The following is a 26,779-nucleotide window of genomic DNA, read 5'->3' as shown; positions in this document are numbered from 1 at the left end:
TGATAAAGTTAGCAATATTTTCATGAACGAACACGCAAGCAAACACATATGGGATCGATCCTGTTGCGTATTTCGCAGGTGTAATAAGCGGTAACAGACTTTATTAGCTTTCGGAATGCGCAGGCCGTTTAATATATTCCATTGTGCGGTATAGAGACGATGGTGGTGGTGGTGGTGGTGGTGGTGGTGGTGGTGGCATCGGCGTCGGCGTCGGCAGTGCTAATTCCGAAATTCCGGGTATTATGGCTTCCAAGTGAATTTCGGCATTTGCGTTAGACCCGCCGCCATCGTCAAGGGAGAGCAAACCTGTGTGTGCCTTCTCTCTCCCTCTCTCTTCGTTCTTGTTTCCCCCTCTACTATTATCATCTCGTCTCGTTTCTCATTGGTCCATATTGACCTACCCTAGCGTGGAACATTAGTAAGATATTCGTACATTTTAATTGTACGATATTTTATTATTATTATTATTATTATTATTATTATTATTATTATTATTATATATCATTTTTCACAATAAATCTTTAATAAAATCAGAGATTTAACGATTAAAATAATTTTCTTCTCTTTTCTTCTTTTTTATTGTTGCTGAAAATATAAAGGCAATTAGATGAAATGCGAAATTATTGAACTGTTAAATAAAAAGCGATTGTTAATATGGAAAAGAGAGAGAGAAAAAAAAAGGAAGAGAGATAGAACGAGAGAGAAAGAGAGAGAGAGAGAGAGAGAGAGAACAATAAACGTTCCTTTAATCGCGAAATAAATATTCATCGCAAAAAGGATGCAAAACTCGTGTTATTTGCAAAATTCAAATCGAATTACGCGCCGTAGAGAGTAACGTTTATTGGACGAAAGAAGATTAAAAACCCATTTCGCGCTAGAATTACGTTGTACCGTTGCTCTTGTTGTTATTTCTCTCTTCTTCTCTCTCTCTCTCTCTCTCTCTCTCTCTCTCTCTCTCTCGCTCCCATTTGCTCGTGTATTTCTGTTTTTTTTTTTTTACTTTCTTGTTCTTCTTGTTGTTGTTTTCTTCCCTTTTTTTGTTTTTAATTTATTACTTCTTTTTATTTTTACGGTTTTCTTTTTCGTTCGTAAGTTTGATCCCTTCGATTCGGACAGATCTGAGCCCACTTCGTAAAGCTCCTGCAAATAAAACAAGAGCAGCAGAATCAAACGGATTAACAACTTCGTCAGGTGGATAGGATCACAGGTGTACTTTTACCCCCGAATGTTATCTGGACGCTTAGGAATTATTCGGCAAAGGCAAAGACACTATAGAACATTTATTTTTCGAATTTCCCGTTACCAAATCTATTTATTTCATCGTATTTATTTACTTCGATATTGATTATTTTGTTTATTTCATTAACACAGAAATAGTATTTTTTTACAATTATCAAGAACAAGAAATCGAATTTGACAAAGTTCATATGTCGAACGTTTGCAAAATAAAATTTATTTCATCATAATATTTATTAATAATTTCCATTTATGTCCTTTTTTTTATTCAGAATAAAACTTTTATTTTTCACTTCCACGTATTATTAATTTATCCTTTTCGTATACACGTGTACGTACGTAAACGTATCACAAAAAAATAATTCATTCGAGTTTCAATCGTATCTTATAGATTTTTAAACGTATCGTTGCTTGTCGAATCACAAATCAATCGTTGTATTGGTCTAATTTTTAATCGTTGAACGAAAACGAGAATTTGGGGGGAATGGTAGAAAACTCGAAAACGTTCCCTATCGGTGACAGAATTGTCTCTTAGTTTCTCTAGGGAAAATGTTAGTCCTGTTTAAACGAGAAAACAAGAAATCGTGTAGGTAGTCCCATTTTATCGCATTTTACATAACCGATTTTTCTAGCAATAATAGTTTATTTTTATTCGCACATGTCTACCTCTGTCTCTGTTTCTTACTTTTTATTATTTCTTTTTTTAAACGTGTATGTGTATATATATATATAATATGTACATAGGTATATATGAGATATTCGATTTGAATGAGAGATTTGAGAGAGATATTTGGCCAGACAGTCTGTACTGTTTCCCGACGATTTCATTTCGTCCAGTTCTGATTGTTCGTTCCAGTTATGTACTCCGTAAAGCATTCGAGGTTAGTTCGAGCTGTCGGTCGCTTGTTCAAAGTGAATTTCGAAATATCGATCGAATACACGGGGGTCCAACGGCGTACGAACGAGACGAGAGCGTAAATGCGATTATCACTTCTCTCGACAGAGTTATTTGCTTTTTTTTTGTCATCTCTTTTCTATTCTTTTTTCTCTTCCCTTCCCTTGCCTTGCCTTGCCTTTCATTTTTTTTTTCTTTATTTTTATTACCCGTCTCTCCGAATTTTCAACTATCGACGTTCCCTCCTTTTTTATTTTCTTTCCATTTAACTTTCGTCTCTCGTTATTTAATTACACTAATTATTCATCTCGAAGTTTCGAGAGAACTCGTTCGATAATATAGTATACATAGGTATTATCGGTTCCAATTAGGATCTTTTTTATATTCCACGGGGAAAAGACGTAGAGTTTCTTTCTTCGTTGCAACGAGCTTAACGCCCGTAGTCTGATCCTCGAGATTAAGGATACGCTTTTAAGGAGCTTACGAATGACGATTCTTTCCATTGTTTCGACTTTCGTAAATTGGCTGGACTCCTCCTACTACTCGTAAAGTAGATTACGTTGCTAATGAAGAAACCTCTGTATAGTATATTTGCGAGATACTTTGCACAGGGTTGACCCATTTTCGTATCTTTCATTTTTGTAAATCCACACGTCGAGGCGCGCGTTGAAACGTTCCGCGAGAATAGAATTCAATAGGGGGAGCTTTCGAGGTACTTTAAAATATTCATACGTTATGATTACCTCACGATGAAAAGAGTTCTATACGCGCGTGCGGAATTATCTTTATTCATCAATTTTAGTCAATGTTAGTCAACTATATATATATATATATATACATACATATTTCATATTAACACGTTTATTTTCAAACATTTCTATTATATTCATTGCCCCGAAACTCTAAACTATTCCCTTTATTATCATACATATTATTCTCTTCGATTAAATACTATTGTTACTAACGAAAGAAAAAAAATTAGAAAGATCGAATATATTTTTTTTTAAGATATAAGTAAAATAACGAACGCGGAAAGAAAAAATAAATGTGATAAATAAAAAGAGATGTTCGTACCGACGAACAAAAAAAAAAGATGAAAAAAAATAAAGAACAGAAAATACAAAAAAAAGGAAAAAATCAGCTACGACCGTACAAAGAACCGTCGTAGATAATTCCGATTTTATCGCTGGCACTTCGTTATGTCACTTCAATAGCAGCTATGGCCGATGGCTATTTCCTACTACGAGATCACCATCAGCAGCACTAACACACACGAGAATCGTCCTGCTCTTGGTTGAGACCGTCACAACCACACAAGCTTGGTTTGCTGCCATCGTCGTGAACGTTCCGAGCCACAACCGCGAATGTGGTCGCAGCGAATGTAGATTTGGAAAAAAAAGGAAAACGAAGGGTCACCACTACCACTACCATCACCGTGCTCCTGTTCCTAATCCTGCTGTTGCTGCTGCTGCTGCCTATTTCTTCTCCGAATCGAATCGAAGAGTGTATGCGAGAGAAAAAGAGAGAGAGAGAGAGAAGAGAAGAGAATGAGAAAGAAAGAGGGTCGAAAGAAAGGGAACAAGGGCTCGCAAACGAGTGCCTGGCGCGACCGGTTTGAATGCTGCAAAATGTACAGCTGCTCCATTCCTATACATATATCTGTCCTTTTCTCTCTTTCTTCTTCCCATTTCTCTCTATTTTGCTGTCCATTTGAAGAGACATCTTCTGGTATAGAATTCAGCTCGTTTCTCCCCGCCCTCGTTAAAAAGAAAGAAAGAAAGGAGGAGGGGGAGGAAAGAAGAGAGAAGATTAAAATATATGCTAAAGGGAAAGAAATGGTTGACTTCGTTGATCCAAAAACGAATCTCTATCGGCTATATTTGGATATAGTATGTAATTGCAGGGGAAAGGGTAAAGGTACGTCGATGTTCGGCCAGGTTATACGGAAGTTTGGCCGATTTGTTAAGCTTGAATCTGATACAAGGTTCGAGGCTAACTAAAGTAAGATCGCTTTTAAACACGCGAGATCGATAATGTAGGAATAACTGGAAATCTTGATTACCATTCTATTTTTAATACCGATTATCTAGAATACATCTGTCTCGTTGTTAAAACATTTTTCTTCTTATCGATTTGTTTCTTTCTTTTTCGAGTATAATATATTCGTTGAACGAATAATCACGTCGAATAATTAAATGAGAAACAAGAGAAAACAAATTTTTTTATTTTTATTAAAAAAGTCAACTCATTAAGAAATCGGTAATGATAAAACCCGTGAAAATATACGGGATAGGGGAGGGGCGGTGGGGAACAGATAACCTTTTCATCGTCGCGTTCTCGCATTATGATCGATCCGCTTTATTACGCTCGAACGAAATGGTCGGCACTGAGAGCAGAGCATCATCCGAGGTGCTAGAGTAGCACAGCTAATCAGAGTTTAATATCATCCCTCGTGCAGTTCTCTCACTTTCACACACACACGCACATACGCAACACCCACCCACACAGACACTACACTCTCTGTCTCTCATTACCATTTACAACACATTCGAGTTGGTTCCAGGAACGTTTGCTCGCTCGCTCATTCGCTCATTCGCTCGCTTGCTCGTTTGGCTCTCGATTCTAACGATAAACGAACGTGCTCAGGGTTATTTAGTGGATGCAATTTTTACGTCATAATGCTCAGCTCTTTTTCTCTCTCATTCTTTTGAGATTAAAACGACACTGTATACATAGATATCAACAACGAATTGTCGCTAGCACGAATGGTAATGCCTCGCTCGACTCGAACACACTCGTCCTCGGCCTATTCTCAACGAAAAATGTAAAAAAGCTCGTGCAACGGGCTGTTCGCGAGTTTCCGCGTAAAATTGGCAGGGAAAATCGTGTCGGTTCGGTGCGTTCTCGCTAAACAGGATACGATCTCGCGTAAATGTCGGCCTCGTGGACCATGAACATTTCCTGTCTCTCTCTCTCTCTCTTTCTCTCTTTCTCTCCAACTCATACATCTCTCTGAAACCAGTACACACGTGTGCGCGTGTCGGTAAAACGAATTCCGAGAGAGAGAGAGAGACAGAGAGAGAGTGAGAGGTACTCCGACGTTTTAATATTTTATTAACGAGCCCCGTTGTGCGCGGTATTATTGTGCGGGAAGTGTTCTGGGAATTCGTCGGGAAATTTTACGCTCGTTCGTTTCGGACTGTCTCACTCCCTTTTTTTTTTGGGGGGGGTTTTTTTCTGTTTATTTTCCCTTTCCCTCTCTTTCTCTCTCTCTCTCTCTGTCCGTTTCCTCTGTTTTTCACGTAGTGTGCCAACATTTTTGTCGAAAATCAGTCCCCTCTCCGCCACACCTTACCACCGACTATCGGAATTTTTCGAGTAAATTAGATTAATGTTATTCGATGAATTCATCGTGAAAATTGTATGTATACCTGATCAATATTCCAATGATCATTTTTATCATTGTTGTGATATTAAATTTGAATGAAGTAAAAAATAAAAAAAGAGGATTTCGATTTAAATTAAATTCGAATTCGAACGATAGTATTTTTCAAGAATTACAACACGTGTACAATCGATTATCGAATACGAACACGTAGGAAGTCTTAACATTTACGTAGAAAATAAAAAAGTTGCTTGCTCGTTTCCTTGGTCAATCATTTTAATCAAGAGATAATCGTTAACATCGTGCATGGTCAACGATTAAAGGCGGCACCTTAATAGCCGAGCAAACATCTCTTTCCCCGGCCAATCAGCAAACGTGTAATCTTCTCAAAGAGTAATATAAAACTGGACAACTTTTAGCTGTGCGATAATATTCGAATTCTTTCATGTTCTTTTCGGCTCAATACGAAGATCATTTGCTCGGAGAACATTTATCCGCTTCTTCTTGATCCTTCTGATGGTACGTAGAACTATAAACACAAGTTGGATATTTCGTGAGAAGATCGTTAGCCCGAAGACCATCATTTTACCATCATTTATGGTATATACCTATCTGTATGTTCTCGCGAGTATATGAGAAAGAAAGAGATATATAATATATATATATATGTACAGAAGAGGACGATTAAAGCTCGATCGTTGCGGTAACTCGGATCTAACTCCTCTATCGCGATAAAAGATAATTCCGGTCGACTCGAATATCTTCTAATTAACATCCGGGGCCGTCTCATTTTCTTTACCGATCGTTACTCTCGTTATCTCTTAATTTTCACGATATTTCAACTATCATTCTAAATTCGTAGTATAACAAAAAAAACGAGATATACCAAAGTATCGTATTATCAACTTCGATCCGTTTATATTAAAAGAACGTTGAAAATTGCGTCAACATATTCTTTCTTCGTACATTTTCGTCGTTAAATTATTGTTCAATTTAATCGTTGTTTGTCAAAATTCCTTTTCAATTTGGCTATCTATCTTTTTCTCTCTCGCAACTCTCTTTTCACATTTTACCCTTTGACCTCGAGGATTCGAAGGATCTCCTCCCGTACTCGAGGAAAGAGGTCAAGCTCTCATTATACTCGCGGCTTTGTTCGCGCGTTCGTTAAGGCGCCCGTGATGAATGATTATTCAGTGGGAAAGTGTAAACAAAGTTCTATTTACGCGGATGAACGCTCGCGCGTTTATATCCGTACCCGCGCGTATACGTATACATGTATATATACATATACACACATAGAGATATATATAGTAGCAAACAGGGCCGGATACGCTTTGAAATGCGAGCGAGCCACTCTCTTCGACTCCTAGTAGTGAGCAAAGAAGAGAGGAGAGAGTATTCTCTGAAACGGAAATCAGCGCGAAAGCTGGGAGAAACGAACCCTGTGCAACCCTCTCTCTCTGTCTCCCTCTCTCACACACATACACACTTGCATTCTATTCCTTTGGCTACTTGAGCCTTATGACTCCTTAAACTCTCACAAACACACACTCACAACACTCTCAGAAGTCTATTCGTGGATCGACCGATTGCAAAGTACCCGTTGACCCGATTTCCCGTAACGTCGTTCCACTGTTACACGAAATATACTTACCTTCACTTCCGTCTTCCATTCAACTCCAAACATTGAAGCTAGTAGTAGGTACCTACCTACCTAAAGTACTTCACGACATTCAATGAATTCGAAATCGTTCCGTTCACGCATCGATTCTCCCCCTCGTCCCTCCTCATCCCGTCCTCTTTTACTCGCCCGTAAATATTCTTCATATACGTATACATTTACATTTTATCGTTATATCTTTTGCAATTTTTCCCATTGCATGTTTTCCTTTTTTTCAATTCGGTTCTTTGAAAAATTAAAAATACGAGCTTTCGAGAAAATGTTTCAGACGTGCATCGAATCGATCGATGCTGCTCTTTTTTCGTCTTTTGATTTTCTAAAGAGTCTGACTAAGAGTTGAAGAGGGATGAGAAAACGCATAGGTTGTTGCATAGTTCTTTCCTTATCGTCTGTATCAAGGGATGAAAACAAAATAGGCAGAGAGAAAGAGAGAGAGAGAGAGAGAGAGAGAGAGAGCGAGAGAAAGAGGGGGGGGAAAGGAATGAGACCTGTATAGACACACGGTCGTTGGCACGAGCTTAACAATAAGACGCGTCGGAAGTGAAAAGTGCTCTTCTCGGTTTGAATAAGCTTCGGAGTGAAAGAGGAGAGTATCGATGCACGTCTGGTGAAAATAATTGCTGCTGTTCTGCTTGCAAAACGAACGGCGGTTCTGTTAGAATGATCAATCATTTGTGTTTTTTTATTTATTCCGTTTTTTTTATTATTTCCAAATCAACAACACACCGATATTTCTATCAATCGACGGATCATCGGATCGTATATTAATAATACGAAAATAAAATTCAACGAAAATTTTCCGCGACCACACTTACTTTATGAAATATTGGTTCTTATCGTTTTGATTCTAAAAAAAAAAAGGAAACAAAAAATAGCGAATTGTAGAGATCGACGAATACGTTTAAATGGGGATACGAAATTTCTCGTCCCATTGAACCTGCACGTGGGCGGGGTGGGGCACTGAGGGGAGGACGATCATTGATAAATTAAAGTTCAACAGGAAATTAAAATAGCGAGTAAAATCAGGAAAAAATTGAGTGATTGTAAGGCTATAGGGCGGAAGTTCTTAATTCGTAGGTACAAAAGGAAATAAATAACGCGTGGACGAACAAAAAATAAGACATGAAAAGAAACAAAAGAGATAGAATAGGATCGGAAACGTAATGAAACGAATAAGAGAATGAGAATGAGGAGGAGGACAGAGATAAAGGGGTGGTTTCGTAGGCGTGAACACGAATTTGTGCCGACGGCAAGAGAAGACTACATATATACATGTAACACCAGCAATTCATTACTTCACACCTATACCCGATAATTGCATTTTCAGGCCATTTTACTAAAACGCTCGACCCCCCTTCCCCCGTCTCACCCTCTTTCTCTCTATCTCGTTGATATAGAAAGAGAAATAAAGGATGAGGGGGACAGAGAAGTGCGAACGCATCGTGCACAGTCTCCGCGTGTAAAGCAGAGAGGGATGGGATGGGAAGGGAAGGGGGGAGGGGAGACTAAAGGGCGTCCTGGCTAACTGCATTAGCCTTTCTATGACCCAACCACCTCTCGCTATTAGAGAGAGATAGGTAGATAAAAGGGAGGTAGTATCTAAAGGAGTTAGGAAAGGAAGAAAGAGATGGTAGGAGGTAGTAGAAAGCATGCACTCAAGACTTAAGAGTGACTAAAATTAGATAATATTCGAATTATCTTCAACATCAGAGATCGATTATCTTGGATAATACCGAGTGACAGGTCTAAACGATTTTATGATTTTATTCGATTTTAATATTTCCCATTGGCCATTTTATTCCCCGATCATAAGCCATAAATTTTACTTGTTCTATATTACGTTTCAATACTTTTCAAAATTTTATTTTTATACTTTTGGAAAAGAAATTTATTAGCTCCCTTTTAATATTACGTTAATAGATTTATTAATACGTTTCTTTTTTTTTCCTCCCCCGCCCCCTTTAATTTCTCTCTTCCTCTCTCTCTCTTTTTTTTTCTCTCGTACGTACGACATATAGAATATTATATAATATTTGAACGATGGTGAAAAGTCAAAATAAATGCAATATCATTTATCCTATAAAGTTTATTTTTGCGCGTATTAATGTTGAAATCTGATAAATTAAATGAGTTACCCATTAACAAAATGATTTTATTATAGATCGGAAAAAGGAGCTTTCGTGCAAACAGCAATGTCTCTTTCGAAGCACTCCAGTAAGCTCGTTATAAATCTTTCCCCATTGGTCTCGTGCGGTAGACTTAACGATAATGCACGATTCGTATAAATAAAACTTTGAATTAAAACTTGGACTGTAAGGGTTGTAATGGTAGTGGTAAAGTGTATCCTAACGTTACACACATGGAACACAGAGACTTTACCGAGAGCTTTAGCTCGCGGTTTTCGTGCTTTCAAGCCAACCAAGCACAGCCAGGATTATTGTGAGTAATGCACCAGACGTGCATGCGTATGTACCATACGTACGTATGACGACACTTCATGAAAATTCAAGATCATCCTTTCAAAGAAAGGCAAATCTTTGGTATTCGAAAATAAGACCAAATGGAAATTATTCTTGGCAGAATTTAAAAATTCGTTATCAAAATAATTATTAATAATACATACTTAATCGATGATTTTTATTACAATCAATATTTAGCATATATAGCATAAGTTTATATATATATACATTTCATAAGAAAACATAATTATAGACAAATCATATTGAAAAGATCGAAGAATCATACGTATGATTATTATTAATCATTTAAAAATATTTCGAAGTCGTTATATGTATATAATTTCTTGGAAACAGTCATTTCCATCACCGGTTATATCGGTTTTTACTAAGAAAAAAAGACGATTGGCCAGTTGGATAGATAGCGAATCTAGTAATGTAATCTCTAAATATGTGCCGTATAATAAACCGGAAATTGCGACATTCTTTCTCTACTTGCAACGTTCCAGGAACGTTGTAAAATCGACTCATTTCTTTTCGTTTTCTCTTTACGTGCTTCTCTTTTCTGGCAAGCCTTTTCCATTCATCCATTCACTCACTCTCTTCTCCTTTTCGTCGAATAAAACTCGTAAAGAAAGCTTGGCTTACGTTGGCCAATTGGAACGGATTTATCTTTGCTCTTCTATCTGTTTCGAATTAACTTTTATCTCCTTTATTGCTACGAAAATGAATTGATCTAGATTATTCTTCTCTTTGGATAGAATTACGAGACACTCAAGTCGATGATGACATCAATAAAATATCTTTCGATAAGAATTTATGCATTTTTATATTGGGAAGGGAGAATTTATCGAGGACAAATATTCTTAACCCTTTACGAAGAGTCGCGTTGCATATTTCTACTATCTATATATAATAGATATAAAAATAAATAATTTTGTGTAAAAAAGAGTATATTCATGTGTGCCCTATTTGTTATATATTACCGTAAAAAAAAAAACAACTCAACGTAATATTAACGTTCTTGTTCTTAATGTAAGGGTTAAAACATAATACATCGATTGTTAATTGATAATCTTAATAATCCATCGGAAAGTATAAAGATCGTGTTTAGTCAATAAACACCGTTTAACGTTTATGCGAAAATACGAATAATAATAATCGGAATACCAAGGTTGAAACGTTGGAGAGAAAAGGTCGCTTAGATGCACAGGAGAAATCCCAGCGGAGCATAAAGTAATCCAAAGCTGTACGCGGGTTCCCAAGGTCTCACCTCGGATCCGTACCTAGAACGTACCAGAGCTCCTAGATTATTAATTGTAATTAAATTCAGAAAGCCGGATCAGAGAAGAGAGGTTGCGTGGTTTAAACTACCAACTCGTTTCGTTTTCGACGATCTTCTCTTACTCTCTCTCTCTCTCTCTCTTTCTCTCTTTCTCTTTCTTTTTTTCTCTGTCCGTTGTGTTTTTCACGATTAGAAAATAATTATGTAAGATCTGTGCTAAATTGATTTTTTTCTTCTTTAACAATTTTTTTTCACCTCTTTAAACCTATTCAAATATAATCGACATGAAATATTTATTGCTCGGAAAAATCAATGAATCAAATAACATTTCTAAAATAGTTTATTATTCATTCATTTATTTTTTTCATTTTTATTATATAATATCCACTTTTATTCGTCGTAACTCGTTTTACTTTAAAGTAGTATCCAACGTTTAACATTTATCTCATTGTATATTGTAAACTCAAATAAATAGAAAAAGGTGTAGATTGTCTCCATCGGATTTTATGAGCATTTTCAAGCCCGTTGAATTCGAAACGATTAAAAGGGCTGATTCGAAAAATCACCAGACGATTTCGTTGGAACTTCCTCTCTCTCTCACTCTCTCACTCTCTCTCTCTCTCTTTTTACGCAGTTAACTCGTTCGCGCTTTTCCAAACCTATCCTATCCTCAACGATCGCGCAAAGATAATCGCTATTTCAGATTTTATCTCTGATTCAACCGAAATCGAAATTAACCGCCCGTAAAAACGCTTAATACGTAGGTACGTCGTTTAACGGGTGAGTTTCGAAACGATTACGATCTCTCTCTTTTTCTCACTCTCTCTCTCTCTCTCTCTCTCTCTCTCTCTGATCCCTTCTTTTTTCCGAACGACGTAAAATAAAAGAGAACGATCCGTAAAAATGTTCCAAATCCGTTCGATGATTATTGATCGTTAGTTCCCGGGCGTTTTGTTTACAAATCGATACCAAGATGAATCGAGAGCTTGTCGTCTGGCAATCGATTTCCAACTTCAGCGACAAAGCGAAATAATTTCTGACACGCGAACTAGAAAGTCATATATATACCTGCATACAATCCCTATGTATTTTATATACGTATATATGAACACAAAAACATATCTATACATGCATACACACACCCACACATACACAAAGACTTACTTTGTATCTGACTACAGACGACGACCAACGACGACGGCGACGATTGTCATAAATCGTTACGCGAGAACTTTCGTTTCCATGGGCTGTTAATACCATAGAAACCAGGTTTGGCCATTCGCGGCCTAAGCTCATTTAAAACAAGCGGCAATCACGACTGCGGTTAATAATTCGATACCGCAAAGCTCACGTATATATTCTATGGATATGTATATATATATATATATATGTATATACACACGTGTGGACGCGTTGTATATAAGAGAAATAGAGATAGAAAACAAGGGACAGCTACCTACAACAGGGACAGGAAAATAGAATGAGAGAAAGAGAGAGAGAGAGAGAGAGAGAGAGATAAACTTGGGGGAGGAAAGAGCATAGTACGATTGTCGAAATGGCCAGCTCGGTTGTGGTCTAAACGTAAAACCGCGATCCCAGTAAAATCCGTTACCGCAACATCCGAAATATCGCTCGGTTTTCCTACGACTGACGTGAAAATAAGTTTCGACAAATTAATCGTATACCGAGCTGTTGCTGTTGCTGGGCGACGTTTACTATATCGTTAACTATGACCGTTGCAACTAACCATTCGCCCAAACAATTCTGCGTCATTGTCCTTTTACGTCTGATAAATTTCTAACGTTGCTATGAAATTTTTTGTACTAATCGAAGAAAATTTCTTCATTTTCACGTTTCCACGATTGATTCTTTTATAATTGTTTTTCTGTTTTTTTTTTTTTTTTTTTTTTTTTATAAATCAACAAATTTACACGAATATCAATATTCAACATTATTTTTACTTGTCGTAGATAAGATATTTTCTATTTTTATTTGTTTAAAAGAGAAACAACAAACCGAACGATATTTTAATGGTCTCGTTAGAGAATAAATACAAGAGGAGAAGGAGGAGTAGGAGTAGGAGGAGGAGGAGGAGGAGAAAGGTGACGCATTTGTAGTCGTTTAATTTCTTAACTAAACAGAAAGAGGAATACGCTAATGCACTCTAAGGACATAGTTTTCCTTACTTATTAAATTTAATGTAATCTTGAGTAAGTACCTAAACGCGTCGACATCAAAGAGGTCGCACGCGTACGACATAGGGAAATGCCATTCGCAGCATCCCTTCACGCAGATTTCGTTGGTCGTTTCTTCGATGTTAACGCTGTCTTTGATATCAAAAGACAAGATTGCTCTTAATTACTACTTCAATGTAATCAACTAGCTTATTTTATTTTAATATATATATATCATAATTTTTCTCAATATAATTATTACATTCAATAATAAGTTTAAACATAATCACCACACTTCGTTATATTAAACATTTGAATAAAATTCTTTTTTACGCGAACGAGATAAAAGTATAACTATACTTTAAATATTTCATTTCTAATGACAAAATTTTTCCTATCAGTTATAATTTTTATATAATATAATATAATCGACGAACAAACGAGAAACAACGATTTTCCCTTATTTTATGTTTCGTTCAACTTTAACAACAACAACAAAAATCGTTAATGTGCATTAGATTCGACGGTGAGACCAAAAGTTCGGTGGAGGGTTGTTGGATTTTCTATTACCGACAAATTGATAAATGTACGTCGACGATGTCTGGAGCGTTCATAAACAAGACGTTAACGTGGAGAAAAGTAATAATACATTCCATCTATTCCGCCATATTCTGTGTTCTATGTTACGCTCGAAAAAGAAACGATGCTGATGATAGTGGTAGTTATTCGGGGATGAAGTTGTGAAAGAGAGAGAGAGAGAAGAATGGAATGCTTGGAGTATAATGTGAAAATAACAAGCCGAGGGATGAATCATGTTTCCTTACCCGAACAATCTCTACCGCCTATTCTATCGTCGATTTTATGCAGCTTCGTCGATTTTCGCAACATGGCGTATATACTTTTGAATCAATCATCGTATTTTCAATGGCTACGTTTATTGACTTTTAAAGTATAGGGAAGATAGATTGAATTGTATGAAAAATTATTGAAAAATGAACAAACAAAAAAATGCGAGCATATAATGGAAACGTTAATAAAACAAAAAGTAATTTAATTATTACATTATTTCTATTATCATTATTATTATTATTATTATTAAATTTATTAAATCTATATCGAGAAATTTAATTGGCCAATTCGTATATATATTACCATAATTAATTATAGATAAAATCACGAGTATAGACACGATCGAATATTAATTTGTCGTTTAAATAGACGAAAGAGAGATAATTAATTGGACAAGAGGCAACTAGATAAACGACTTCTGTCGAGTCTCACAAGAAAGAACGAGAGAAAGAGAGAGAGAGATAGAGAGAGAGAGTGAGAGGGAGAGTACGGTGTAAGCAGCGAACGATTTACAGCGTCATTAACGAGCTCTACGAGGCAACGATAAAGGCGAAGTAAACTTTGCTAACGTTGGAAAGAGATTTACAAGAGTTCGAAACGCCGTAGAGGCGTCGAGACGCGCGTGGAAAGGGCTCTCTTTTAAGAATACGCGCGTGTAGCCCTTCTTGTACTTCGATAAGTTTACGATTGTGTCGACGACAATGACAACGACGACAAAATGCTGTTCCATTATTTCTTTTTTTTTTTTCTTTATTTCCTATTCGTCCCCTCTCACTCTCTCTCTATGTCTCTTTTCTCTGTAGGAATAAAACATTGGTCCATAAACGTTCAGCTTCTTAGATTATTTTTCCTTTTTACCGTTATCCCGTCGTCATTTCCTTCACTCTTCCGTTTCTCGTTCTAGTTCAATTTTAACAACGTCTACGTCGAGACGTGGCGAATATCACGAGAACACATCAAATTCTTTTCCGAATAGATAAATGCTTCGAATAAGTATGACAAAATAATACCGATCGTTATTAAAATATATATATATATTCATTTTTCATACGTTTGTTGATAACGATTATTATTCTTGTATTTGAAGTGTCTTAATATTAAATTGAATGTGAGATTTTATTTCCGAATAAATTGAAAACGAATGAATATAATATTTTGATTAATATCAAACAAATTATCTAGGTTCATTTAAAAATCGTTAATTAATATTTATTTATGTGCTAATTTGAATTATTATATCGTAAAACAAATGTTTTGATGAGAACAAATAAGATTTGGAATAAGTATTGTTAATTTTTATGAAATAATGGCTAGTAAATTGAATTGTTTATGAAATTTGAAGCAATGTAAGCTACATAAATCATTTTTAAACAAAAGTTATAATTAGTGACGGATGTCTTATGCGTGTCTCTCAAAAAATCGTAACAAAAATCCTCCTAATGGTCATCAATCATCTTCCTTAATATCGATGCGTTACCTTTATCTCACTTTCTCTTACTGTTTTCTTTTTCTTTTTTTTTTTTTCATTCTCTTAAAGTTCATCCAAAGATAATACCATAATGAAATAAGAGTTAGTGGACGCAAGAAAAAGAAGAAAAAAGTTGTTCTTTGAATCTTGCGGCGAACTTCTCGTCTCGAATTTTTCTTCCCCTACTATTTTGATCCTATGGACAGTGCATTAACCTAGTTTAAGTAATACAACGAATTGCCCTTTTATTTTATCTATTCCCTTTCGAAAGTTTTTTTACTTCCTCTCCTTTCTTTCCCCTTCCCTCTTTCATCATCTTTTCTTTGTATAAGATCGACGTATAATATATTTTACCGTATTGCGTTCCGTTCTTTATTTTTTACTTTGAATATTTTTCATCCCTTCAATCGACCGTTTCTTTTATCTTTCCAAAATCTAATAATCAATTTAAGCGTAATATAATAATCGATGCATACGCTAAATTTCCAATCAATATAAAATATGATACGATTATTGTATTTCTTAAAAAAAAAAAAGAAAACAAAAGAAGCAAAATATCTAAAGTTACGAGTAAGTTGGTCATTCCATTTTCATCGTATTTAAACATCGGCCCTTTACTTGTCCATTTTTTTTGGTCTTTTCCTTTCGTTATCGTATAACGCGGAAGTGCAATTTCGGGCGCGCCGGGATTAGCAGAACCCGCTCGAAGAAGAATAGGCAATAATACTTTTTCATTAAGCCGCGAGCTAGGATTACTGCGTCTATTGAGACCGGCCACCGGAGTAATCAAATTATATTCCCAGCGCAATCAGCTTTAGAGAGTACGAGAAAGAAACTAAGCGCAAGAGAAAAGGAGAGAGAGAGAAAGAGAGAAAGAAAGAAAGAAAGAAAGAAAGAGATCGTGCAAGAGTACAAAATCGTAAAACTGAAAAACAACAAAATCAAAGACGAATGGGCCGATCAATTCTCACCTAGCTCTTTTCGATTTTCGAGATTCTTTTTTTTCTAATATTCTCGAATGTATCTATACTATATATATATATATATAGAAAAGATATAAATGTTGTATATATATTTTATCCCAGGAGTCCAAAAGTTTTCTATCTTTTTCTCTCTCTCTCTCTCATATTTTTTCTATTTTTCACTTCTCTTATTAGTTACCATTATTCATATTAAAATTCTTAAGACATTCATACATAAATCCTCTTTTTCTTCCATTACTTGAGACTTCCATTCCTCCCCCCTCCCCCTCCCCCCACACTCCCCTTTCCTTCGTCGTCCCTTCCGACTGAGAGAAAATTCTCCGGAGAGCGAGAAGATTGGAAGTCAGAACTGTAATTATTTTTCTCTTACGCTATCCCCTTTTTAGTGTCTCTTTATAAGAAAAGCGTTCTCTCATCGTTTCTCTTTATAAAAAGAAAAAGAAAAAAAAAGAAATAATATTCTATCTTTGTGATTACAAACGTTGAGAGATAAGTCGATGGCGAATGTACGATTACGTACGGTCTACGAGAATGTTTAATTTTGTATTCGAAACACAATATTCACGAGGTTGATTAACGATTTTACTCGAAAGTAATAATTCGGAAATTTCATCCGAAAGGGGTAGGGGGGTTGTGTCAAATAAGGAAAAGTTTTATCGTACGGACGCGAAAAGGCCAGATGTCTTGCGACAAATGGCAACGAAACTTTCTCGTACCAATTGAAATTAATTGTTACACTTTTGGGGAGATCGTTGAAATATTTTCCAAATGGTTATTATTATTGCAACGTGCCACAATTCTCACGTTATGGATTATTTTACGATCGAACGTTGATTGACCGTCATTTAATTAATTGCCGTTAATTAAACTGATCGACATATCTTTTTTTTCTGTTTCCGTGTTTCCCCCTTTTCGAATATTTTATTTTTTGTGTTGTTTTTCTTTTTTTTTTTTTTTTGTTTCTTCTTCTTTTAATTTTATTTTAATTAATTGAAAATGACGACGACCAATAACTTTAATAGATCGAAAGAAAAAATCTACACGCTCGTCTCGTAAAAAGAGTTTGTTAAACGAACGAACCGTCGAGGGGGTGGAGGGGGGGCTTGTATCTTTTTGATTAAGTAAATTTCATTTTTCGAATTCGAAAACCACCGCTCGACATAGATAGGTGTACACGCGACGAGTGTTCGTTTGGTAAACGAGAGTGCTGTGTGCTACGCGTCAATTTCGTATAATTGAAAACGTTTGTTCTAATTCTATATAATAACGCGAAACGCCAGGCCGAATCCATTATCGCGTATCGACGGGTCGACGAGAAAAACGTGTGCCACGTTTACTGTGCTGGAAAGAAAGAAACATGGTTCTCGCGTTTACTACGTTCGCAAAATTTTATTTATTTTTAGTACGGCGTTCTAACAAACGTAAAAAATTTCCATAACATTTTTCCGTCACAAAAGAAAAAAAAAAAAGAAATAGATTCACTTATTATTAACATTTCAATTTAATCATAATTACGTAAAGAAAATAACGCTAACAGCTTGAAAGCTTACTTAAACGGGGAAAAGGGGAGGGGTAAATATTCGATAAACAAAGTATTAGAACGTAATAAAGTAAGATAGAGAGAGAGAGAGAGAGAGAGTACTCCGCCTAAATCCATGGCCGAAGAAGTTGTTACTGGAATTTTCACGGTGGATCTAACGCTCGTCGAGGTGGTTAAACTCGGCCCTCGACATCAGCAGCACTACCACCACCACCACCACCGTTATCATCCTTTACCTAACACTACCAACACGACGACTATCGCACCATCACCAACAACAACACCACCGTCGTCATTCTCGCAGCTGTCGTCGTCGTCGTCGTAGGCGTGTGTGCTCTTACCCTGAAGCGTCAAAGGGCCAACGGCATTTTCAGTTTTCAGCCATGCACAACGACGTGATAATCGAGTGTACTACGCTTTTAGCATTAATGGACAAGTACGCGGCTCGGGTCCTGTCCTAGAAGAGAGACGGTTGTGCGAAGAAGAAGGATACAAAGAGAAACAGGGTGTTATAGAGAGAGAGAGAGAGAGATGGAAGATAAACGAACGAGGGAGTGAGATACCGAGAGTGAAAATAGAATGAGAGAGAATGAGACAGACCACGTGTTATGCTTTTCTACTATCACCACTACCACCACCATTACGGACAATCGCGTGATAACCGAATTACTTGCTACATTGCGTTCGCCAACACGACGATGTGATTTTACGGGAAGGAAGCAACATGAAATAAAGGGATGGCGAGTGCGAAAGAGAAAAAGAAAGTAGTTGGAGAACGTCGACAAATGCGCCGTCTCGTCTAGCAATACGTGCATCATCCTCGCCCATCACCTTCGTTCTCTTTCTCACGTAAAACTGTCTGGCAAAGGTGTCGTCGCCATTACCATTCTCCCCTCACTCTACTATCTCCTTGTCGACCTTCGACCTTTTGCAAATCGTATTATCACTTAGCGGTCTTCCTACGTCGTCTATTCGTTGCCTTACTTATAAATCATTTTCATATTTCGTTTGTTCCTTTTTTTCTTTTCTTTTCCTTTTTATTCTTTTTATCAAACAATTTGTATTTCTAAAGTTTTTTTTTCAACGATTCATCGATTGTATATTTTTTTTTTATTTTTTTCTACGATTAAATTTATAATTTTCTTTTCGAAAGAGGGTAATATCTTTACAATGTGAGATAAAAGGATCGAGTAGAGAAAAAAAAAGGGCAACGAGGTGCGTTTACAAAAGCAAAAGACGTCTCTAGGAAATAAGAAACAAACTCACCCTATTTTCTTCTCGAACTTTGACCACACCCCCTTCACCCTCACCCTCACCCTACGGCTCATTAGCCGAAAAGCTACACTTCTCTTCTAAACCAACCCCCTTTACTCGCCCCTCTGATTTCGATGAAACAGAATCTCCTCCATTCGAGAGGAGGGTTACGCGAGTTCGTTTAACGACTACGTCGTCCTCGTTCATTGCTGCAAAATCCCTGCCACGCACGGAGAGTGTCTGTTTGCACGAAAAACGAGAACAAGTTATCCTGCGTCATCGTAATCACAGAGAGTTTTTGACAGTTAGGACCTACGAGCCTAAAAGAGGGGTAGAATAGAAAGAACGTTAATAACTAAAACAAACATTTATCTTTATTTTCAACGATCTTTTCTCAACGTTTCTCTTATTTCTCTTTTCTATTATATTAAAATAATATGTTTTCGTTTCTCTTTTGATATAACGAACAATTATATTTTAAACGTATAAATAATAATTACGTTTGATATATATATTATTTATATCGTATCGTCGATGTCGTTAAAAAAAAAATAAAATTAATTTCCTCCTCCTGAAAACAAAAAAAGAAAATGAAAATAAAAGTAACAATTCTTTATACGTTTAAACGTTCGATTAAATATAATTAACGATTATGAGAGTTTTAATATTCAAACAATAATAATAGAACCTTTGTTCGTATATTTGAGAACACTAACGCGTAACAGCTTCTCGTAAAACGCATCCTCCCAGTCTAGACTCATATTTAAGGATAGACTTAGGTTCACCCGTCTCTTCTTGTTTTTCTTTTTCTTCTACTTCTTCTTATACTACCTCTTTTCTCTCTCTCTCTCTCTCTCTCTCTCTCTCTCTCTCTCTCTCTCTCTCTCTCTCTCTGTATCTTTTCCTCCTCCATTTTCTTTCCCTCGCGAGGTTAGTGCCTCAGACGCGCAAGCAGGTGGCTTTTAGAAACTTCAAAGGGCTTTTCAACCGCACGGTGTGCCTTCACGATCCTTTTTACATCGGCGTCCGCACGAAGCGAACTCTCTCTCTCTCTGTCTCTCTCTCTCTCTCTCCCTTTATCTTTATCTCTATCTCTATCTATCTATCTATCTATCTCTCTTTCTGGTTGGCTCGTGTTAGTAGATATATAAACGAGAGCTATACGTCGTCGTAGAAAACCACGAGACTCGGAAACACCCACCCACTTTTCCTACCTACCTACCTACCTACAATACCCAACCCAGTATAGAAAGTGTACGTACCTCTTACCTACCTAGCTGTATTTCTTTCTTTTTTTTTTTTTTTATTTTATTTCCTTTATAGTTTTTCTTTTTTTGTTCTTTCGGAAAAAGTTGTTGAAGAAATTTCGCGTGTGAAGGGCTAAGTCTACCTCGAACACACCCTCTTCTTCTTCTTTTCTTACAACATTTTCTTCCTCGACGAACCCTGCTTAAAAAATAAAAGCTCTTATAATATTGAAATACGATATTCATAATGTGTATATTAAAAATTGTCGACCGATGAAATATTTACGTGAATATGAATTGAATTGATATATAATTTATTCATTTTTCTAACAATACTTTTATTCGTTGTTAACAAACTTCGAACTAATTTGTGATGTTTTTTTTTCTAGAAATAGTATTAATAAAACGGGTACTTTTTCAACAAGATTAAGTGCTAATACCAAAAAGTAGAAATAAATGTATTTGACAAAAAAAGTTCGATCGTACTTCGTGATTTTAACAAAGTCCTGGCTCGAAATGGCCATCTCAAAGTGGAGGAACATCACGATGCTTGTTCCTTGCAATTTTTGCTAACGAGACACATCCGATACCGTTTCCTTTAATTTCTCTTTTCCTTTGCCTTTCTTTCCTTTCCTTTCCTTTCCTTTCCTTTCCTTTCCTTTCCCTTTCCTTTCCCTTTCCTTCAATCCACTCATTCTACTTTGTCTCCTTCCTCTTTCTCTTTTCAAACCGACTACACTTCGAACGAAAAAAGGATCGTAAAAGAAGGAGCAGAGTAGAATGATTGGAAACGCTAGTGCACTACTACGAAAAAGTAAGCCACTTGCAAGCTCGTCGAAGCGTGGGCCTTCATTCAATCGGATTTTCACGATATCAGAAACGATTCTAGACATTGAATTAGTACTTTTTGTAAAGATGGATCTAAATTAAATAGAAATCGTTCGAGATGTTGCACGCTTTTATCGTATCACGTTAATTATAGTAAATTAAAATTACGTTTGGTCTAGTATCTCGATGTAATTATTTACTGATAGAAATTCGTTAATTTCAAGAAAACAAAAAATACAAAAAGAAAGAGAAAATAATGTCCGAATTTGGATTTTTCTTCCCCTTTTTAATTTGGCCCCAAACGACGACGACTTAGACTCTCTCTTTCTCTCTCTCTCTCTCTTTCCGAGTCGATCCCGATTTGAAGGAACCTCTTGGATTTCAATTTCACTTGGAAGAATCCCCCTCGAGTTTGGCGAGTATAAAAATGCGGGATGAGTGGGACTCCACGAGTGCACTCTACGCTCAAGGACGCTAAGGATCAATATTTATAATCTTGATTCTAGACGGCCAAGGGTCTACAGGGTCCGTGCCTGTATCCTCTGAACGAAACTCGAACCACCCCCCCTTTACCCTACGTAATCCTCTTTCTCTCTTTATCTCTTTCTCTTTCTCTCACATTGATACTCGTATAAACAAATACGCATACATGCACGAGAGTTTCAGTCTTGTTTCTGAATGTTGTCTATTCACCGTTTATTACAAGCCTCCATCAAAACTTTTAACGAAGCAAAACAGTTCTACGTTCCTGAGCTTAGGGAGGGGATGTGGTGCGATGTGGTGTGGTTTGACCATAAACATTTGCAAATATTCAAACAAATAATCCGTATACAATTGTTTTCAATGGCGTACAAATATGAGGTACATTTATTAAATGGACGTTTACCCGAGAATAATGATATAATCCGTCGAAGGAATTATAAAATTTGTTTTTAATATTATCCTTGATAGGAAACATAAGTCGCTTTCTCGAAAAGTATCCTTGACCTAATCGATTCTCCCGATAGAGAGGAGGAATGTGCCTCGTTGAAAAGTCGGATTTCGAGGTAAAGAAGATAAACGAGGAAGAGAGTTAACGAAAGCCGCTAATTTGACTCAAAGATCCTCGGATTAGTCGAAGATCACCAGAGGGTTTTAGTTAGGCCTTTCGTCCTTTCATCTCCCTCTCTCTCTCTCTCTCTCTCTCACTGTTACACCGTCGTTCATGTTCTCTCCTTTTCTCTCACCCATCCCACCCCGTTCCCCCACTTCTCTCCAAATCGGTTTAATCGAGCTCTAGTTAACTTCGTTAGCGCTAATGTTCGTCGCAATGTGGTTAAGTGGCTATCGTAACCTCGAGCGATTCTACCTTCTCGGACATCGAATCCTTCGCCAATTACTTTGCCACCGTCCAAGTTCGCTAATTCGATTAATAAATTAGTAGGAATATTTCGTTGCTCGGTAAGCCATGTTACGTTCGGTTCTAACGGAATGTTTGATGTGTTTACGATCTCAAGTCTTATCTTTGACAAATTAAAAGAAACACATCTCATACTGGAATTTTCAAGCTAGTTCGAATTTGTTAATTATCTAAGTGACTCGTTCCTAAAAAAAAAATTACAGAATAACATTTTGCGTCAATCAATAAACGAATGACATTACTTTGATAATAAATCATAAAATAACAAATATATATATATATATATATTAAGCATTCCATGTCTATTTGTCCAATTTCCCATTTGCCTAATTGCCCAATTGCCCTTTACCCTTTTACCTAATTAGAGGTAAATAATAAAAAAGTTTCAGCCAAGTCGAAAATGGTCGGGGTTAAAAATGGTCGATTTGACGTGGAATGCCACATATAATATATATATAAAATTAAAATGATGATGAAAAGTTAAAAAAGAATCGTTTCTATAGACATAGGGTAAGAAAAGTAAAATAACGTCTTGTCCACATGGAAGATAGTTGAAATCATTGAAGCAAGATTTGGTGTAGTAGTTTCTCGGTTTATGCTTGGACTAACTTCTGCGTAAATTACAGTTCCATGGACGAGTATTCTAGAAATGGCGGCTTACTGCGCGAAGCTGGACTGATTAAGCGGATCACCTAGGTACGGCTTGCAAAGTGCATACTCCTATCTCGCTCACACTCTAGTACTCTCCAAAGAACGTTCTTGAATACCGACAACATCGAATCTTAGACCGACGGCTCACTGGAATGCTAAGCATATTCTCTCTGCCTAACTATGTCTACCTCTTCGTCTAACTCTGTGTTCCTTTCTCTGTGAGCCTTCGAACGACCTCGAACGTTCTCCGTTTCCTCTCCGTCAACTCCTTTAACTCCTTCAACTCCTTTAACTTTATCTCCTTCTCTCTCACTCTCTCTCTCTCTCTCTCTCTCTCTTTCTATCTATATATATATATCTTCCAATCTCTCTCTCTCTCTAAGCTTAAGTAATTTCACCCCTTATAACCTCTAACTAATTACTTTGGCCCGAATCGACGACAAGTTGCAACAACACACGGTTTACACTCGACCTGCATTCTCTTATTTCGATAATCGTGCTCTACAATTTTCTAAAATATATTATAAATAATAAACAAAATAGCTATTAATAGATTTTTATATATTATTATTATTACTATTATCAATTTTAAAATCGAGAGAGAGAAAAAAATGTTCTTCCACACAATTACCGATAGTAGTACTAGGTTCTAATACTAAAAGGTTTAAAAAGAATCCTAGTATATCCTTGGATATATATCGTTAATATTTTCTACTAGTAAGATCGAAAAATGAAAAAGAAAAAGAGAGTGTATTACACGTTCGTATCTCTTAGGTGAAGAGAACTTTTGATTTACGGTAGAGAACCGGTCCAATAGCAGGAACAGCAGCAGCAGCCAAGGCTTTACCACTAAAACGGGAAACTTTCTCGAGGACCGAGAACGCTCTATTAGTATCATTCGTTATTTTGTTTCTCTTTTCCTTACCCATATTTCTCTCACTCTCTCTCTCTCTCTCTCTCTCTCTTTCTCTCTTTCTCCCTTTCCGTTGGAAACTATGAAAGAGGAAGCTCTGCAGTTCCTTCGCAGAAAGGCCGAACAAACTCGGAGGATATCCGGCGTAGCAGAGAAAGAGAAAGAGAAAGAGAAGTAAAAAGAGAGAAAGGGAGAGGGGTGGTAGGAGAAACCAAGACAGTTTTTCGTCGTGGAAAACTAGTTATTGATACTCCTGCACAAAGTTCTCGGCAAGTTTCCGAGAAGAGCTCGAAACTCTCTATTTCTCTCTCTCTCTCTCTCTCTCTCTCTCTCTCTCTCTTTTTCTCTTTTTTCGTTCGAGCACACAACGATAAAAACATATTTGCTCCAGCCGATGTTAACAACCACCTTTTCCGTTTCTCTCACCCTTTCTACTTCCTCCCTACCACGAGTACACTGGTAACGTTTGTCATTATAACTCGCACACTTCTATACCATCATATCGTGGGGAGAGGGGGAGGGAAGGGGGGTGGCAAACTTTTCAGCGAGCTTTGCCTTTTCCTTTTCACTGTGGTGGTTGGTAATACGATGACACGTGCAATTTTTACGCTCGATGCATTTTAACTTTTACCAAAGCCCTTGGAATATTATGTTGGAATGTTAGGAGAAGTAGAAATCGTTTGACTTTGATCGAAAGGGAAAAATGCGAAAGCGAGATTATTGGTGTAGTGTTGATAAAAATCTAAAAAGAATAATAAGAAAGGTATTGAGAAAAGTGAATTTAGTTTTACTTTCGTCGTTCTTGGTTTCGATTTATTCGTATCAATTCAAAAACGAAATGTTTTGCGTTCGTAAACAAAATATAACGCGTGTTTGTACGAAAACTTCGTTCACATATTGACATTTTTACTTTGTTTCTTTTTCAGTGGATAAGCAGTAACACGATGGAACTATCGAGTGATAGGACGTGGCCCAGAACGATGTTCAGTCTACTCTGTTTTGTCTTACTTTTTGTTGGCGCAGTATCGGCTAATGGGACGTTGGAAAAACTGCACGAAGGTAAGGTTTATCTTATAATTAAATCTTATTGAAAAAAAAAAAAGAAAAATAGAAAAGAAAGGAAAACACTACACACGCAATCCAATTTTGTGTAATTTCAAATCGAATAATAAGAAAAGCATTTGGATTCTTCAGAGCGATCGCTCTTATTATATTATATTTCAGAACTACTTTATTTAAAAACTTCAAAAAGATCTAAGTCAAGTGGTTATCTCTCATCTGCACTCGACGTATCTTAACAATGCGTTGCTTCTGACAGGTAGTAAAAAGAAAAAGAATCTCATTTGAAATCATTCGCATTCTGGCGTTACCACTCGACGCACGTTACAAGAAATTAAATTACTTCAAGTCAATCCACACGCAATTCCCTTTTGAAATAACAACACATTTCTTTTTTTTTTATTTCAATAAAAACGATTCGTACTATTCTACCAATTTATTTATAACCACGTGCACACATGGTAGATTCATTCATTGTTTCTCTTTCTCTTATTCTCTGACGATTACGACCGCGCAAACGCGAACAAATATTAACGGGACGTTAAAGGGAAAGGAAAAAGGATGGAAGAGAAAGAGGGAAAGAGAAATACATAGAAACTGACAGAAAATGCAGCATATGATTTAACCATAAATTCGATCTGCATAACAAGACGATGACGCACGAGCCCCTCATGAATAAAGTCACTCGTATTTCTGTATTAATCACGGTCTGTCACACCTCGCGGAACAATGAGTTTAGGTATTCTCCGAGGCGTACCTATTCTTTCTCTTCGTAGTCAGTCTCACCCTCTCATCTTTGTCTTTTCGTCTTTGTTCTATCCACATTTCAACCCCTCTTACTACTCGTCTTCGTTATTCTTCCCCTTCTCACAATTTCATATTATTTTTTTTGACTTCGCGCATTTTAATAAACCACGTGAATCTTATCATTTTCATTCGACAAATTGTAGGAAGCCGTATTCTATCGGAATCACAAATTTTGTTTTACAATTAGAATTTGTTTACTAAACGCTCGATGATCAAGAAAAATCACGCGTCGACGATGGTGTTACTTTAAATATATACAAAATTTTTCATGCTTTCGATATAGATTGTTAGTATTAATTGATTTAAAAAAAAAACAACAACAAAAACGAATATATGTATATAACAAAACGATAACATTGAAATTGTGTCAAACTGTCAATTAAAAAGTAACGTGAGCTTGAACACGTCAGAAAAGCGTGTATGCCCGTTTAAACGATCATCGGTGTAGTTTAACCGAGTTTTCCTGTAAACTATTTATCGCGGTTGAAGTAGGTATCTACTCATAGATAAAGTATCTACATCAGCTTTCCGGTCGATAGCTTATTTTCTCTCTTTCCTTTCCTTTCATCATACTCTCTCCAACTCTTCCTCTTTTGATCTCATTTCACATATGGTGAAAAAGAGAAACAGAAAAAGGAGAGAGAGAGAGAGAGAGAGAGAGAACAACCT

At 36.6% G+C, this 26,779-nt stretch overlaps 1 protein-coding gene across 2 annotated transcripts in view; it reads left to right on the top strand.

Annotated features, from left to right (window-relative positions):
• Positions 1–26,779, top strand: part of LOC106784047 (semaphorin-2A) — a 322,341-nt gene that overhangs the window by 100,160 nt on the left and 195,402 nt on the right. The window contains exons 2-3 of one of the 2 annotated variants that reach the window (XM_014743146.1): positions 3,692–3,694; positions 25,171–25,303. In XM_014743146.1, coding sequence (XP_014598632.1) covers positions 3,692–3,694; positions 25,171–25,303 — 136 coding nt within the window. The remainder of the gene's footprint in view (positions 1–3,691; positions 3,695–25,170; positions 25,304–26,779) is intronic. The other variant, XM_014743144.1, reaches the window with a different exon arrangement.

This window comes from Polistes canadensis, unplaced genomic scaffold, assembly GCF_001313835.1.
Source record: "Polistes canadensis isolate GaletaPanama2010 unplaced genomic scaffold, ASM131383v1 scaffold_29, whole genome shotgun sequence".
NCBI lineage: Eukaryota > Metazoa > Arthropoda > Insecta > Hymenoptera > Vespidae > Polistes > Polistes canadensis.
Note: the sequence above shows the minus strand (reverse complement) of the source record. Positions and strands in the feature narration are given on the sequence as shown.